Raw genomic sequence first — 18,647 nt, 5'->3', positions numbered from 1 at the left:
CCTTATACACCTCTCCATTATTATACAGCTTTGTTAAGTAGTTGTCCTGTTCATTCTCACACTCAAATTCCTCATCCTCAAAGGGATCATAACTGTCTTCAATCAATGGCCCATACTCATCCCTAGGCAAGTCATCTTCATCATCTAGGCTCACATTCTCTGACTCATCACTCATGTCTTCATCAGAATCCCCTCTACTAGGAATGTACCCTTCATCTTCACTGTCACCATCCTCACCAACTAAAGCCAAGCTTACAGTATCATTGTCCTCACCTAAACTAACAGTAACCTCCCTATTCCTATTCTGATCCCCATTTTGTTGTTCACTATCCCCCCCACTTGTACTTGTGCTAATCACAATCCCTTTTCTCTTAGCAGTTGTTCTAGGCACTCTCTTTTGAAAAAAGGCAGAGACTCTAGATAAATTTGATGATTGATTCTCACCTGAATTACCCTTAGGTCCAAACTCACCAATGTTTTGCAAAGGAGGTACCAGGGACTGTGTGGATGGTTGGGCTTGGGTATTTTGAGTGATGATATCATGAGGCACTTGGTATTGATCATCAATTGGTTCATCAATTTGGTCATTTTGTTGGGGTTGGATTTCTTGCTCAGTTGGCCATGGTGTAGGGGAAATAGTGAACCAATTTTCCAAGGCATTACCTCTCCCTCTCCCTCTCCCTCTGCCTCTCCCTCTGCTCCTACCTCTGCCTCTCCCTCTCTCAGATGCTCTCCCTTTACCTCTCCCTCTACTATTGCCTCTCCCCCTCCCTCTCCCCTTAGGTATAGGGTTTGCTTCCAATTCAGCTTCTAACTCAGCCCATGTTTGATCTGGGTCATAATTTAAAATCACAGGTTCATTCACAGGTTCAATCACAGGTTCACTCACATGCTCACTCATCTTCTTTGACTTTCTTAGACTCTTTACATGTCTATCAGAATCAGCCTTGCTTACTACTACAGCTTCCACATTCTCAGGTTGCTTATTCTTCCTAGTTGTGAGTTTTTTCTTAGGAGCAGCTACTACTTTAGGTACTGGATCAACTACTAAGTCAGCTGTAGGTTCAACAACTAGATTAGCTACAGGTTCACTCACTTTTTGTTTTCCACTCATTAAAGATCTTGCAGTTGCAACAACTTTACTATCTTTAGCACCACACCCAACCCATATGTATATCTCAGTTTTTTCAGGTAAATTCCTAAACATCTTCATCAAATCAGCATCACTAAGTAAAGACACATGCTTCATTTTGAACACATACTGAAAGGTGGGGTGTTCTGGTGTTTCTATATTTTTCTCCTTAGCAATTTCCCAGTACTCTACAATAAGCTCTATCAAATTAACCTTATCAACATCATCAACCACAACAGACACATCAATACCATTGTACTGAAATTGTAGTACAATTTTGTCAACCATTCTGCATCATCAAACCAAAAAACATCCAAAATAGACATCAATAAGAATCTGACCTAAATAACATACCAATACAACATATTACCACATAATTTAACCCTAAACAAACAAAAAAGTTCGCTTTAACCCTAGGCAACCAAATTAAACCAATACGATTAACCACATTTCATGTATAACCCCATTAACCAAAAAAACAGAGCATGCATAAACCTTATATGCAAATAAAGCACATACCTTGCTTCAATTAAGGACAAATGGTGAGATTCTCTGAAAAAATTCAAACTTTGCTGCAGATCGTCAAGCACAAACCACTTTCCACTCCACGCAATTCACGAACAAAAACCCTCAAACCTTCCTCAATTTTCCCTCAAAATGTGTTTAATCCCCACTAATAATTGCAAAAAAATACCCAGAACAATTGTTTCATAAAGCCTAGAATTTTAAAGCTCGAAAAATTTGACACTCAACTTTCGATTTTCTTCAGAGCATTCATCAATGTCGCGCAAGGAAATGAAGAAGGAAGGCTGATCGTTTGGAGTCAAAGAAATAAACTGATTTGACATTTGTGGTTGGGGGTAATTAAATGGGGGTATTTTAGTCACTTCCAGCTTTTTTTTATTAGGCTGATTAACCATGGTTAACCAAATGCTAATTATATTAATTAAGATTACCATTGAATTAACTTTTTAAAACATAGTCTACCAAGGATATTAACGATTTTTAATTTTACCACTGAGAATTTAAATTAACACAAGTTTACCGAAGAGAATTTCCCTTGTTCTTTTTAATCCATAGACTTGCGTCATTAGCGTCATCTTATGTTCTTATCTACTAATTAAATTATAATTTTCCTGTTTATGCATTAATTCTCTTCTAAACTATAGCGTTAATTCAATCGAGGATTATTATATGTCCTAATTCCTATGTGTTTGTACGGTTTTGAATTTTGAAATGGAGACGATTTGAGGCAATGGTATAAGATTTTTTAAATGAAGTTTTATATAACACTAATTTTTTTTTTTTGGTATAAATTTTTACTAGTAAACTAATTAAGTACATTTGACTATATAGGAATTTAAAGAACATTGAGTAAACCCAATAAGCATATTTGAGAGTTATAATCCTGAATTTAGGGATCGACTTGGGTACTTTAATTTGACTAAAAATAATCTCTTTTTCATTGCCAAATAGGAAATGCTCCTTTATAAAACTTCACTAATTTCCAAAGAAAAGTACTTTGCTTTTGAGTTTTTGATGGTGATTACCAACTTTTTGCGGAAAAATTGAGGTTTAGCTACTCTACTTTCTTTAATTACACTTTTTAAACTTTTTTCAATAATTTGGAGGAGACTTCGATGATGGGAATCCTAGCATGGATGTTTTGTTCGCTCAATGTAACCTTTACCAAGCCTTGACATGCCACAAATTTTTCTAGAAGGAAAGGGGTGTCTATGTTGTTTAGCGGCGTGGTAAGGTGTTGGGTTAAAATCCGCAATGAGCACAACTCTTGTGTAGTTGTTTATATTGTTGATATTGCGTTATTAAGTGATTTCTTAATAAAAGATATTTTCTTGCAAGATGGATTTATATTGGCCTCATAACATAAAATGTACTTTTATTGGAACTTGAGATACTTCGAATAATTTTTTGGCTTATTTGGGAGGGGAGCATCCAAGCTTGCATTTCGATGTACATTTTACATCCATGCTTATTCAATCTCTTGTATTCGTTATATCTTGGATTAGATTCAATGGATTATCACAAATTCACAATCCACTTGGTATAATTTTGCTAATAGAAAATTGAAGATAATGAATAATGATCAAACTTGTTTGGGCCACATATTGGGATGATCAACATATTGGCCCTAGTTAGGTTCAAACTGGGCCAAGGCCGATAAAATAAACTAGGGATCAAGTCCATGTGTATAAAAGCTCTATCAACATATGGATGATTTGAATTTTGGACTTTAAACTTTTAAAAGGTCATATTAAGAAATAAGAATAGTGACTTAACTTGGCCTTAGCCTAACGTGAATTGGGCACTGAGAGCCCAACACGATGTTGTTTAGGTTAGAATTTTGAAGAAGGTGGCATGTTGCTTGATACTGAATAAGCTCTTGGGTAGGGATGTCAATAGAGCATTAGAATGGGTCGGATGTGAATGTTGGTTTCTCTATTTTCCATTCCCAATCTTATCCCAACACAAACTCACAACGGATACTGAATTCATACCCATCCCCACCCCACTTTCCACTTCCATCCTTCTCTTAGTACATATCCACCTTTACCAGTTCCACCACCTACTAACCCACTCCAAAATCCACCACCTTTTTTTTTTTTTTTTTTTTTTTTTTTTTTTTTTTTACCCCATGTCAAAGTTTAAACTTGTTAAAAAAAAAAAAAAAAAAAAAACTTATTTAGTTCGGATAGGTAAAGTTGGTCCGCATCATATTAAATCATTTATACTTATGGTCGAAATTTATGATAATACATACCAATTTAAGTCATTGGATTTTGGGTTGGGTTGGTTTGGATGACTTAGTTCTATCATTATAGGCTTAATAACCAGTTCTATCATTATAGGCTAATAATAACCAGTTTTATGAGGTAAGAAAAGTTCGGATATAGGTATGACTCAGATCCATTCAGGACATGTTAAACAAATCGATTTAAGTTACAATTAATTTCGAATAGAGTCAATTTATCCGAGTCAGTTTCGCTTTCACGTCATCCGATCTAGGTGTAGGTTTTTAAATTTGATTACAATTTGGGTCGAACCAATATCGACACGACACCCTCCATACACAAACACGCAACACAAAAACGCTTATTACAGAAACCAAAAGTCCAATGAAAAACAGCATCAATTTATCACAAACACAGGCCCAAAAATTGGATCATACCCTGTACACTCAACAATCCCAACGGTCAAAAAACCTGAAACCTCCGAATTCAAAAATCCAACAAATCCCATATAAATAAATTTGCAACGGTCATTTTTCTCAATTGTAATACCAGTAACATTTTCTGCATTCACTAAAAAAACTCAGAAAGTTCCAAGATCCTAAAAAGAGAAAGCTTCAAAAAAATGGAAGATCCTAAAAAGTTTCTTTCTCCATCATCACCCAATTTCTCTCCTTCAGGTATTTTTTCATTTGATTTTTCTTAACAATTTAGCTTCAATTAAATTCTTTTTTATCAAAATTCTGAAGTTTATCACTGAATTTTTCCAATTAATTGCAGGAAACAATGAAAATTTGAGTGAATTCAATCGAAATTCAGAGCAAAGAAACAAGAAATTATTCATGGCATCCACAATATCTACTGCTTCAAAGAATATAACTCCCAACAAGAAGATCTTAGCAGAGTGGAAACCGCCAAAAAAGGGTACAATTCATGATTCTAATCCTAGAAAATCTGTTTCAAAAATCCCATCATTTTCTGAAGATGAATCTTTTGTTCTTGATTCTTCTGCTAATTCTACTACTACATTGCCTTATGATCCTCTCACCAATTATCTCTCTCCTCGGCCTAAATTCCTCCGGTATAACCCCAATCGAAAGCGAAAAATCGTGTTTCGAAAAGAACTCGAAAGCAGTAGCAGTAGCAGTAGCAGTAGCAGCAGTAGTTGTAGTACTGTTATTGTTAGCCCTAAAAGGGTTTCTCTTGATTCTGAGAGTTCTTGTACTTTGGTTGAAAGTGAGGAAAATCTTGATCAAGAAATGGAGGAGGAAGTTGAAGAAAAAGGAATGGGGTGGAAATGGGTGTTATTCAATTGGGTATTTGTGATTTCTGGGTTAATTTTCAGTACCATGTATATTTCTTCAATGAATAATTCTGCTGCAATTTACTCAGAAAAAATTGAATTTCAAGAGTTTGGGAATTTAACTTCTGGGATTATTGCATTGAGGGATTTGGGGAGTATTGATTCTGGTAGGTATTGGGTGTCTGACTCAGAAATTTCAGGGGAAATTATGGGAAGATTTGAGGAAAATCAAGTACCCTTTAAACGTGAAGAAGAAAATTTGAATGTTGAGTTCAATTCTGAGGTTGATTACTCAGAAAAAATTGGGGTTTTTGAAGCTTTTCATCAAAATATCAAGGATTTTGATGGTATTTCGGCTGAGAAAAATGAAGAAAATGAACCCATTAAACCTGAAGAGGAAAATTTGGATGTTGAGTTCAATTTTGAGTTTGATTATTCAGAAAATTTTAGGGCTTTGAGAAGTTTTCCAAAAGTCAAGTATTTTGATGGTGTTTTTCCTGAGAAAAATGTGGAAAATGAAGGCAACAATGTTGCTGAACCTAAAAATGAAGAGGAAATCCTGGTTTCTGATGCATCTATTACTGTTCCTGAACCCCAATTGGTTGATTTGGAAGAGAAAATTCATGATTTTGCAGGAAATAAGGTAGAAACTGTTGATGATCATCATGAAATTGATGATCAGCATGACATGAAAATAACCCAAATGAAATTCATTTGGATGATTGGATTAGCTTGGTTGGTTGTGGTGGGTTTGACAGTGTTGGTGTGTTTTCGCAAGAAGTGTGAGAGGGCTTTTACAAAGGCTACTGCTTCATATAGGGTGAGAAATTCTGCAGCTGTAAATGAAGGAGGGATCAGTTTTAGACCAGAATGTCAGATAAACAATTATCTGACAGTTGGTGTTGATGAGTCTAGGGTGGATAGGGAGAAGACTCCACCACCTAGAAGGATTCCGGAGGTGAAGCAGCTCGGTGAGGTCGAATTCGAGGGAGGTTACAGTAGTCGTTTGCAGAAGAGGGAGGACAGTGTGTTTGTTGTGACTGATGAAAGAAGGGCAAAGAAGAGTAAGGTGTCTAGTTCTGCTTCAGAGTCTGCTAAGCAAGAGGTATGGCCTAAATTTCTTGTTTTGAGTTATTTGTGTAGAATTTCTTGGCCTTATTTCTGATTATATTGTTTTATCATCATAGTATTGATAAAGAGGCTGCATTATATTGTTTAGAAGGTTATTTTGTTATGCATGATTTCATGGTTTAGAATAAGCTTAAACATATAAAACTTCATTGGTGTTAAGATCATTGTTACACTTTTCCTCAATTTGATTGTTTTGCAGTTTTGTATAGTGAATAGCTAATTATGCTCTGATATTGATGAGCTAAGAAAACAAATATGGCAAATAAGTAGTTTGGTTGTCAAAAATTTCTGTAGTTCTGGTTATTACACAGAAAATACCTCTTTGGATAGGGATCATAAAATGATTAGTCTGAGACTGTTCCTGAGTCTCCTTGGTTGTTATCCCATGCCTAAGCTCATAGATCATGAATGCCTTACGATAGGCGCCTCGATCCATAAGTTTGATACACACGAGTCTGAGTAGCATACTCCTAGACTTCTAATGCCAAGTACAAGAATTTGTAACAGATTAATACCAACAATTACCAACTCTTTAGGAATGCACCTTGCTTTAATGTTGGAAACAATGTTGTCTAGTTTGTACAGAATATAACTTGTTTAATGTGATCGAGCATTGTTGTTTATACAAAACCAATATAACAAATCCTGTTCTAATTTCATCAATACATAATTGCTTATGTATGGACTTGTGCAAAGAATGATCATGGCCTAACGAACTTGTTTACAAAAACTTAAACAGGATGTCAAAGAGGAAGGGACAGGGACAGCACTAAGGCGATCACAACGACTCCGGGCGGCTAAAGGAATTGCATCTCCATGAAGCTGTAAACAACATTTTGGTGGCTATGTCCAACCTTAAGCATAACCAGAAGTAGCATATTTCAGTTCCTGCTGAAATTAACTTTAGGATAGTCTAAATTCTTAACATTTGCAAAGTTAGGCCTTATTTGTTTTAGAAAGTTGGATTAATCTGTACTAGTTTATGATCATATTTGATATACTTTTATTATATACGGAGTAGTAAGAGTGGAATAATTCTAGGACTATTTGATAGTGACTAACCAAAGTTTGCCTTTTTTTTAAAAAATAATTAGTGAATTGGCCTACTAATCTTACCCTTAGTGATTTTTTTTTTCCCCAATTTTTTGGACCACATCAAAAGTTGCCTTATAATTGGCTTTTTTTGTTGTGGATAAGGTTAATGTCAACGGAGGTGCATGCAAATTTCACAGATAAAATTGTTATGAAAAGTTGGGATGAATTGGAATCCATTTAGAAGAAGAAGAAGAAGAAGGTAGACTTTAAATACTGTGTGTCCGCACCATGTTTCCTTACCTTGTAGCCTTTAATATTGATGCATTGTTGCTACACGTTTATAAGAACGTCGGTTAGATACAATACACATATCGATGTCAACTAGATTAACTAAATAAGGAATTAGTTTATGTGTGATTAACTTATTAAGGAATTAGTTTACGCGTAGAAAAAAAAAAAGTTTACGTGTGAGACTGATTTAATCTTAAGGGAATCCAAGTAATGAATTGATTTACGGTACATAAAAAAGTAAGAATATTTGAACGTCTCCTTTGTTTTGCTCTGGTTCATGTAAACAAATTGTTTACATGAATATTGTTAGATTATATGGTTCGGAATATAACTTTTATGTTTATCAAGTAAGACTTTTAGACTTGGCACTTGGGTCTAATGGTAAAGTATAGTGATTCATTTGGTAGTTGCTTAGACCATCTTACTTTTGTTCTTAAATGATATCTTGAAAGTAAAAAATAACCTCGTCGTTGATTTTGAACGTATCACTTTTTTAGATCATGTATTCTCCACTTGTTTCTTCTTTGCCTTACCCCGCTTCCGTACGTGTGGGAATTGAAGTACGCTCTTTTTTTGCCCATGCAGGATTTTATAGGAGATTTATTGAAGGGTTTCTCCAAGACTGCCCAATCCTCGAGCAAATTGATCATCAGTTGATGAACAAGTTGGTCCGTTTGAACGGATGTGCGATGCTTCTAGCCATGCTGTGGGGGGGGGGGGGGGGGAGTTATGGGACAGCCGGACAACGAGTTGGAAAGATACTTCTCGCCATACACTATGCCTCGAGGACCTTAAGTGACAATTTGATGGAGTATTAGCTATTTATTGACAATTTATTAAATTTAAGTTATTCAAAGGGTGATACGTTGTAAAGTAACTTATATCCAGACTCTCACTGAGTATAGACTCACACATACTATATCTCTTCAAATTGACAAATTTTAATGAAATAGGAAAATACTTTGGTCCCAATTTTCATAAAAATAATGAATAGCACGCTAAGGTTATACTTCCTCTGTTTTACAATTGCAATACTACCTCCGTTTCATATTATTTGCAACGATTAGACATTTTCCTCTCTACTTTATATCAAATCGTTGCAAATAATATGAAACGGAGGTAGTATATTTTTTGACTTTCAAGCTTGTGAATACTTCAGGCTCTTGTATTTTAAATACTTGTCTATTAGTAAAAAATTTTTTAAAAAAAAAGTTGAGATTTTAAAAATATACATTGAGGCAATTTTAACAAAATTCCACATACAGTCATACATGATCATGTTTTTCCTTCAATTTAAGTCAACAAATTAAAATAGTCTTTTATTATTATTATTATTATTATTATTATTATTATTATTATTATTATTATTATTATTATTATTATTATTATTATTTTACCACAATAGAATATATTTATGAAATCAGAATATACAAAATACAAAACAAGAATTAAGACTTAAAACATGGCTTTTAACACTTAAGCCTTTACACCTTTTGACATTAAAAACAATATTAAACTTGAATTGTCCGGACATGTCGCAGATTAGGGCCTCCTTACAATACAAGGAGCAAAAACATACTACACACCATAAAGAGAGCAACGGAAAGAATTAAAACTACTTGACTATGACTAGCTTTTTCTTACCTGGTGGGATCAACTCATCACCAAGTAAGGTTTTCAAACGGGTCACTTGAACTTGTGACCTTGCAATCAATAGCTTCCCTTGTTGGCAAAAAAGCTTTGACAACGTCGAGACTCGAGAAACCCCAAAACAAAGTTTGGGCGCCTGTTTCGAATAGCAAATTTCAAGAGTAATGATCACAAGAATCATTAAGCAAACCAATACCATTCCAACAAAATATACACTTCATCTTAGTCAAGGCCAACTTCTTGTTCAGACCTTAACAACCACACCTGTAAACTCTCTTAACACTATAACCACACCAAAATCCTTAACAAAGGATCCTAACTCCCTCTACACACAACCATCCAAAAGACTATAGCCAAAACAACTCAAGAGCCCGAAAAACAACCAAGGGAGGCTAAAATATACCATAAAACAAACTAAGACAAGAAAACTTTGAAAATTACCAAGAAAAAACATCCAAGAAAAGACAATAAAACCAGAGGAGAGCACCGTCCAAACCACGAACACAAAGAGCCTCGAAACCCTAGCCCTAACTTCACCGTTTCCGTCACGAACTTCTCTTAACGGCAGCGTTAGGCCTAGCTCTCCAGCGCAAGGACCCACGAAACCCTAACTCTAACTTTACCGTTTCCGTCACGGTCAAAATTACCGATGATCTTTGACGGCGACATTACGCCTACTAGTCCTTAGGCCTTGTTTCACCGGCGGAGAAACCCTTTGAACGAACAATAACCTTCCACACAAAGGTGGGAAACGGCGTTGGAGTCAGATGATAAGAAAACTCCCCTCAAAACCTTCGTAAACTAGGATGGGCTCACACAAAAACCTCAAATTAGGATTAAAAATCCTCAAGAAAGAAGGTGAAGGCGTCGTCGGCTTTTAGAGTGTGAGGAAGACCCTTAAAACAAGAAAGGGAAATTGAAAAGAAAGGAGAAGAAAATAGAAGAAAAGAGAAGAATAAGACAGAAGAGGAGGGGGCTCGCCGGAGTATGGCTGCGACGTCAGAACTCCTGCAAGCTCCTTGGGTTTTTAAAGGGGGAACTTGAATACAGGAGGAGAGAGAAGAGAGGATTTAAGAGAGAGGAGAGAGAGATTTCAAATTAAGATAGTCAAAGTATAACATGTGAATAGTGTAAAATATAAAATGTTGCTAGCATTGTAAAATGAAGGTAGTATATTAATCTACACTAATAATAATATAAATATAACACATATAACTATTAAACCATCCAACCCAATATCAATTATGTTATTCGTATGAAAAAAAAAAAAAAAATCATATAAGTGCAAACCACAAGGTTTAATTAAAAAATAATAAAAAAAATATTCAAAGAATAACTCAATTTTGGTTTCACAATGACAATTGCACTTTTGAAAAGCCTTTAAAAAAAATTATCGATTGCACGTTTACAACAGTAGCAGCTCGGGGCAATGCCCAAGCTACTCATTAGTTAAAATATAAAATGATGCTTTTGAAGGCACAAAAGTATGATTAAGGTTAATAAAAGACTTCATAAAATGTTATAAGTCAATATATATATCATATGCTTCCTTTGTTACCGTAAAATTGCAACACTTTATTTTTTGCATTATTCACAATGTACTATACTTTGACTATTCTTTTATGATTTATGTTTATGGAACAATATAGTCATATGCTTGTTAGATTCGTCTCAGTGTATTTTTTTTAATGACAAAAGCTCAACAGCGCCCTTGAGATGTTAGATAAGAGAGCTAAATGTGAAAATAGTATAATAAAATTAACAATAATTACACCGTTCAATGCGTGATTTTGTCATGCATTTCGAATTTAATACTATTTTAAGTAATATATTAATCCCTTATCTAACGCCCCCGAGGCGCTTGTTAGCAAGAACCTTTTTTAATATCTACTTTTAAATATTTTTACTTGATAATAATTAAAGACAGATAACATAAAGGTCTTACTGTTGTAATGTTAAGAAAACGAAGGAAGTATGTATATAATAAGTGACCTAATTAATGAAGACTAATGGTAAAAGAATTGATCCAGATTTAGATGTAGATTAGCAAGTCTGGCTTGCGTTTTATAATGCCAATGGAATTCATTAGCAGATTCCTTCACTTGTTTATCTTATCTTTGAAATTTATTTTGGGCAGTTTCATGCTTTTCCAGTTCAACTGGTTAAAACAAAATTGAGTTGACTTTAGGATATACTCCGTACTATTCTGTACTAAATTGGAAATTCTTCGTACAAAGAGAAGGTGAACCAAACAAGTTGCTTATGTAATGACTTTTAATAAATCTAAATCTTTCCTTAATTAAATAATCTTTGATCTAATACAGGTGGCTTTTAGTAATTCTTTTCGGCCCTATCGTTTTGAGCTTCTGAGCAGAGTAGTGTAGAGCAGAGATTAGCATATCAGATTTCAGTAGAGCAGAACAAAGAAGAGTAGAGCAGATTTCAGCAGAATAGGGCTTCCAACACACTACAAAGCAGATTTAAGCAGAGCAGAGCAGAGTAAAGTAGAGCAGATTTCAGCAGAGGAGAACGAATTTCGGCAGAGCAGAGCAGAACAGAACAACTCAAAAGAACAGGGCCCACATTATAACAAGTGAGTGATGCCAAGGAGTTTGCAATGCTGGTTGGATGGAGGTGTTATGCCAATAAGCTATTACTCTTTTCGTGTTGCAATTTTGTTAGTGTATTTTTTTTACTCATTATGAAATGTATGTTTATTGGTATTTAGAGATTCTACAACATATAATTATACTCCTATCTAAAGGATATTCTTAACCACAATTTTTCAGTGTGGCTGGCAACACCGTGTGACAGAGTTACTTGTAGGGGTTACTTGTATGGTTTAGTGGGTTACTTATTAAGGGGTTACTTATAAGGGTTAATTACTCAGGAGTTACTTATAGGGGTTAATTATTCAGGGGTTACTTACTCAGTCAGTTAGCTCGTTTACAGTGCGAGAGTAACTCCTGACCTACCGAGTAACCCTTGAATAAGTAACTCTTGAATAAGTAACCCCTATAATTTACCCCTAGAATAAGTAACCCCTATCCGTTAAAAAAAAAGTAACCCTTACAAGTAACCAAACGAAAAACCCCCAACAAGTAACCCTTGACCAAACGAGTAAACCCAGAATAAGTAATCTCCACCTGTTATTAAAAAAAAGAAGAAAAAAAAATACCCTTACAAGTAACCCTTGACCAAACGAGTAACCCCCTACTACAAGTAACCCCCGCCACATGGTTGGGAACTTGGGAGATTTTGGAAAAGAGCCAACACTTTTAACTTGAATAAAAAAAATTTATATTCATGTGAAATTTTGCAAGATTTATATTGATGTATACTTTCCCTTTTTATACTCGTAATTATTAATTTTTGAACTTGTGTAATGCATGGGCTACAAAAGTGCGTACTTCCAACGTTATTTAAAGCCTCGTTCACTTCACCTTATTTTTGCTGAACTGAAATTATTTTTCTCAATTGAAATTATTTTTGCTAAAAAATAATTATTTTTACTAAACTGAAATTATTTTTGCTGAACTAAAATGATTTTTTTTTATTGATTTTCTATTATATTTATTCTTTAAAATTACTTAATTTTACTCAACTGAATTTATTTTTGCTGAACTGAATTTTTATTAAATTGAACTTATTTTTATAGAACTGAAATTATTTTTACTTAACTGAAATTATTTTTACTAAATATAATTTTTTTAAGGTAAGTGACAGAGTCTAATTCTTGGTCTAATTGCTATAGTTGTGCCCTATGCTAGACTTTAGTTTTTAGAGGTAATTAATTAATTTATATTAGTAGATATTTGACAAATTTAGGATAAAGGGTTTCATACTTTCATAGTATGGCTTCTCCTTATTATTGATCACCAATTGGCTACTTATACATAATTAATAATATAACATTTGTAAATACTCTAAACCTGAAACTTCATTTCTTATAAGATAATATATCAATAATTAACCTAATTTTATCTTAAAATATCATGAAGGTATATAATTTCAACAACTTTTGTGTGCGGCTAGTGGCCACACTGTGTGGCCAGTTGACATGCATACACGAAGATACCCCTGATCGAGTGAGTAATCCTTAACCGACTTAGTAACCTCTGACCAACTAAGTAACTCCTGACCGAGTAACCCCTAACCGACTTAGTAACCTTGACCAAGTAAATAACCCCTATGTGACCAAATAACACCTGACCGAGTGAGTTACCACTATGGCGCTAACAAAGTAACCCCCATAATGATTGGCCAAACAGTATGGCCATCCACATATAAAAGTTTGTGATATTATTTTTTCCTAATTAATATCATAAGATCCATGGAAAATATATCAAAATATATATTTTCCTATACTCCTAACAATATTAGTATTACTCCTACATGTTCTCCTGTACAATTGGTATAAATAATAATAACTTGACTTTACAATATAAAAAGATATACTTCTTGAAGACATTATATATAGAGAAGCCGATCAAGTGCTTTAGTATCTTAATTTCAAAACAAAATTAAGCTCATCATAATAATATAAAGCTGTTGATTTCCAAAATGGTGAATCTGAAGCCCTTAATCTTAGTGTTACTGCTGATTTTCACAGCATCTAGTAATATACTTACTTTACCCCTTAATCAATATTTTATTTTATTTTATTATTATTATTATTTTTTTTAATATTTATTGGCAATTTAATATAATCAATCAATTATTGTTGTATGTTGTAATTTTGCAGATTTGGCAAAAGGGCAGGATTCGTGCTCCCTAAAAGGTTATCAATGCAATGTTAATGAAGAAGGTCAGCCTATACCGTTGTGTTGTGATGGGCTTCAATGTTTGTACGGTTTGTGGGGAGGTTACCACTGTTGTAAACCCAATTACTATGTATTTTGGCCAGACTGCAGCACATGATCCAACCAAATAAGTTTTTGTTGTGTCAACTGCAATCTTCAAGGATTTGTTGTGTCAATTTGTTCATTTTCTTTTCTTTTTATTTAAAGATGATTTGTTGTTTTGTCCCTATCAGTCCCTTTTTGTTTGCACTATAGGTCTACTTTTTGTGAAAGTTTTTTGGGTCAAATGGTACAAACAATAGAGGACGGATGTAATAGCTTTTAACTTGTTGGAATAAAACTTGGCAACAATTTGTATTGATTACCATGTTGTGCATCTTTAAGTTTTTATTTTTATTGTAGTTATAAAGTTGTATACTTGTATGTCGTTTGGATGATCTATGAAAATATTTGTGCTACGTATGTGTATATCTATGGATCAGAGTAGTAATTATTAAATTCATACGACTATGTTTCATCTTCATAAGTAGACTTTTCATCAATTACGTCTATAACGTACAATAAAAACCAAAAGGCAAGGGGTGAGGAAGTAGTGTCCAAATGTTTGAGATATTTTTTTTTTGAAGAATGTTTGAGATATCTTATTTGTTAAGTTTAACTAGCATAGTGTTCGCGCGATGCACGGTTTATAAATCAAATTATTAGAACCCCGTAGGAAAACAAAGATAATTCAATAAGTAATAAGGGGCTCACTTACTAATAGTCGATACAAAAATAAAGAAACATAATTTGAATAACATTTTAAGTTATTTGTGTTCCTCAAAAAAAAAAAAAAAAAAAAAAAAATTATTTGTGTTTTTTTTTTTACTTTCATTTTATTAATTGAAAAATAAGTGAATATTGCTCCTCATAACTATAGAAGAGAAGTTGACTCATTCATTTCCTATCTCATGTAGAGAAAAAAACTAAAATTTACTTGTCATACCTTCTGCTTCAGTAGCTACAATCTAATACGAAGTTCATGTTTTACCCATCGTATTTACCAAAATCTTTAATTATTATTATTATTATTATTATTATTATTATTATTATTATTATTATTATTATTATTATTATTAATTTAGCATAAACTTTCCTTGGAAAATATTTTTTAACTTTTAGATTTATATTTTTAATCTAAGTTAATTGAGTTTTACTTTAGGTTTGTATAGTAAAAATTAGGAAATTCTATATTTATTTAAAATTACATTAGATATGTAGTCTAAAATTACATAAAATGAAAAATATTAATTATAGAAAAGGAATGTATATAAATTAATATGATCACAATTATATTGTATGATTTGGTGAATATTATGTGTATAACTTAGAGTAGGTAATTAATAATATTGGTTAAAAAAAGATAAAATAAAAAAGGAAAAAATAAGGAGGGGATTTTGGAGGGAATAAAAGCACTAGGAAATGACACGTGTCATTCATGGTGTCTGTTTTAGTATTATACTAGATACTAGATTAACCCCGTGCGATGCACGATTTTAAAATAAGAATTGAATTATAGACTTTTAATACATAATAAAAGAAAATAACTTCCTCATTTTTCCTTAACTAATTTCTAATTAAATATGAATATACAATTCCCGAAAGTGCATATTTTTCATATTTAATTAAGAAATTTCAATTAAATTATATTATTAACTATTGTTAACAACTTGTAAATAACTAAATAGCATATTATGTGTAGAAAACCCAAAATTTAAAATTTAAAAATTCAAATGGAATATATTTTCAAAGCTATGTTAAATAGAGTAGCTTAAAAAGGATAAAAAAAAAATATGACATCATCCTTGCATTTTGGAGGGAAAAAATTAAATAAAAAGTGACATATAGGCAATGATGACATCAATGATTGTTATTTTAGTGTATTATATATATAGACGTTGGCAGAGAAAATTAGTAGAGTTTATTGAACTCAATTATTATGTGAAGTGCATTATAAACCTGACAAATGACCTGAACTGTAAACAATAGGTAATATGGATCACCCAAGCAAAAATTTACTTGAATCAAATCGGTCCGACCCGAGATGAAATCATACACCTGATATCAAATATACTTAACCTAACTAGTACCCGATTACCTATTGTTTACGGTTCAACTTGTATCCGACTACCTATTATTTGTGGTTCGGGAAAACTAATGATTTCAATCATAGACTACTTAATTTTCTTATGGGAACATTGATAACTATTGACTTCTAACCTTTAATGAAGTCCTCCATCCTTAAAATTTATTGTGCAACGGCTTCAAGTTACCCCAAAATATATGTAAAGTTACCGCTTTAACAAAGTTTTATGGAGGGTTAACTTCACATATATTTTATTTATTGTGCACCTGTATATAAAACTGTGTAAGTTGAAAAAAAAAAGCTTATCTAGCACATACTAACATGTAGGGCTGAGCAAAATCATCCGAAAAACCGAAAACTCGAACCATAACCGAACTGAAAATTAGGGTACCCGTTTCGGCGCGATAACCATAATTGTTTGGGGTACCAGATCCGTTAATTTGTTATCGGGTACGGTTATTGGGTGGAGTATGATTTTAAAATTAATGGTTACCCGATTCAATCATATAAGCAATTTTTTTTTCCTACTTAAATCTATTTATCCATAATCTAAACTCTTACTATACTTCATAATCAATTCATAATTTAAATGATTAGTAATATTATTAGTAATTTGGTCATAATTATGCGATATTATTGTTAATTAGTGTTGAATAATATCATAATAAATAAATTATAAAGTCTAACTTTTCATTATTGGATATCATATTGGGTACTCGATAACCCTACCAGCATGTACGCGTTATCTGTAAGTTGATATTTATGACCGTAATCGATAACAAGATTTTCGAATCGGATAATGGATCTGCTGGTAACCATGTCGGTTCAGATTCCTTATTTTTCGGATCGATTGTTCGATTTTAGGATTGTTTTTCTCAGCCTCAGCCATAACTTTTCATACCAATTTCATAAAATGTCTTTTTTGCTATTTTCTGAATTTGGTAGTACAATCACATTAAATTCTTAAATGGACCTGGTTCACACTAATTTATTGTGAACCACTAACATTAGAGACAATATGATTGTTTTGTTAATAAAAAAAGGTCACTATATTAAAATAAAGGTTATTATGTTGAAATAAAAGTTAGTGTGACATTAAAAGCTATAAGAGGTTATTTTTTTAATAAAATTTTTAATATAATGGTCAATATGAATAATAAAGATCACTATGTTAAAATTAGGTCACTATTCAACATAATTTCGTACTTTAAGTTCATGATAATATTAATGGTCACACAAGTTTTAAAAAAAGGTTACTATGTTAGAAATAAGGTTACTATATTAAAATTAGGGGTCACTATGTTGAATATAATGTCAGTTACGTGTGTATAAACCTTAGGTCCACAATAATATTATTGTGAACCAGGTCCACGCAAGATATTCTATACAATCACCACAAGATTAGATTATGCATTAGAAATTTATTGGTTAATATTCTCTAAAATACTACATTTTTTATTTATTTATTTTTTATTTTTTATTTTTTAAATTTTTTATTTTTTTTTTATATATAAAAATTGTACCATGAGTGATTTTACGCTTGCCAATACATTACTTTGGTTATTAATATCTTTAATTGTTATATGTTGGACAAATCTTAGAAAGTGAATTTCTAGGAATTTGTTAAAGGTTTTTAGGGGTATTAATAATCAAATTTGCTAAAAGAAAATAAACACTACAATCTCCAAATGAATGAATCAAGCGCAAAAAAATTATAGAACTATAATTATGGTAAAAGTATTGTGTAGAACGGACTCATGTGAGTCCAATCATAAAACAAAAAAAAAATTCTAATTCCTGACGAAAATTAATTTATTCCTGACTAGAATGATTTTATTCCTGACTAAATATATCTAATTCCTGAGAAAATTTACTTATTCCTGACTAACAAAATCTTATTTTTGATAAAAAAAATACTAAAATTACTTAGTGTTTTTTCGGGTTTTAATTGTCAGAAATTAGATTATAATTATCAGGTATTAGATTAAAAATGTTAGAAATTATATTATAATAGTCAGATATTGATTTATAAGTATCAAATATTAGACGATATTTATCATACTAAAAATATGAAAACAATAGCTGGAGAACTAAACTGGAAATGAGCATGGAGCACGGGACATGAGATCAAATTTACAGGAAGGAAAAAAAAACAGCTAATGGAACCCATTACCACACCAATTTCAATGACAATATACATAATCACCACGCAAATTAAAATCATCCCAGTAAACTAAGTATAATGTTATATATATATACATACAGTAGCCCTCAAATATGATGCAAATATAAAGCAACTGTAATTTCAAAAGACAAATCAGTATTCCAACAACAAGCCTCGAGACTGGAAATGAACAAATTTTTAGCCCAGCAACAAAAGAGAAGGGAATGAAACACTGAGAAGCGACGCAACAACCTGAGAATATCC

At 32.5% G+C, this 18,647-nt stretch overlaps 1 protein-coding gene across 1 annotated transcript; it reads left to right on the top strand.

Moving 5' to 3' along the window:
- The first annotated feature begins 4,427 nt into the window (after positions 1–4,427).
- Positions 4,428–7,287, top strand: LOC145588940 (uncharacterized). Its single transcript, XM_081645524.1, has 3 exons — positions 4,428–4,562; positions 4,663–6,290; positions 7,056–7,287. The coding sequence occupies exons 1-3, from the start codon at positions 4,508–4,510 to the stop codon at positions 7,134–7,136; spliced, it is 1,764 nt and encodes a 587-aa protein (XP_081501650.1). The 5' UTR covers positions 4,428–4,507; the 3' UTR covers positions 7,137–7,287.
- Positions 7,288–18,647: the final 11,360 nt, after the last annotated feature.

The sequence above is a fragment of the Chenopodium album genome, chromosome 17 (assembly GCF_948465745.1).
Source record: "Chenopodium album chromosome 17, dcCheAlbu1.1, whole genome shotgun sequence".
Taxonomy (NCBI): Eukaryota; Viridiplantae; Streptophyta; class Magnoliopsida; order Caryophyllales; family Amaranthaceae; genus Chenopodium; species Chenopodium album.
Note: the sequence above shows the minus strand (reverse complement) of the source record. Positions and strands in the feature narration are given on the sequence as shown.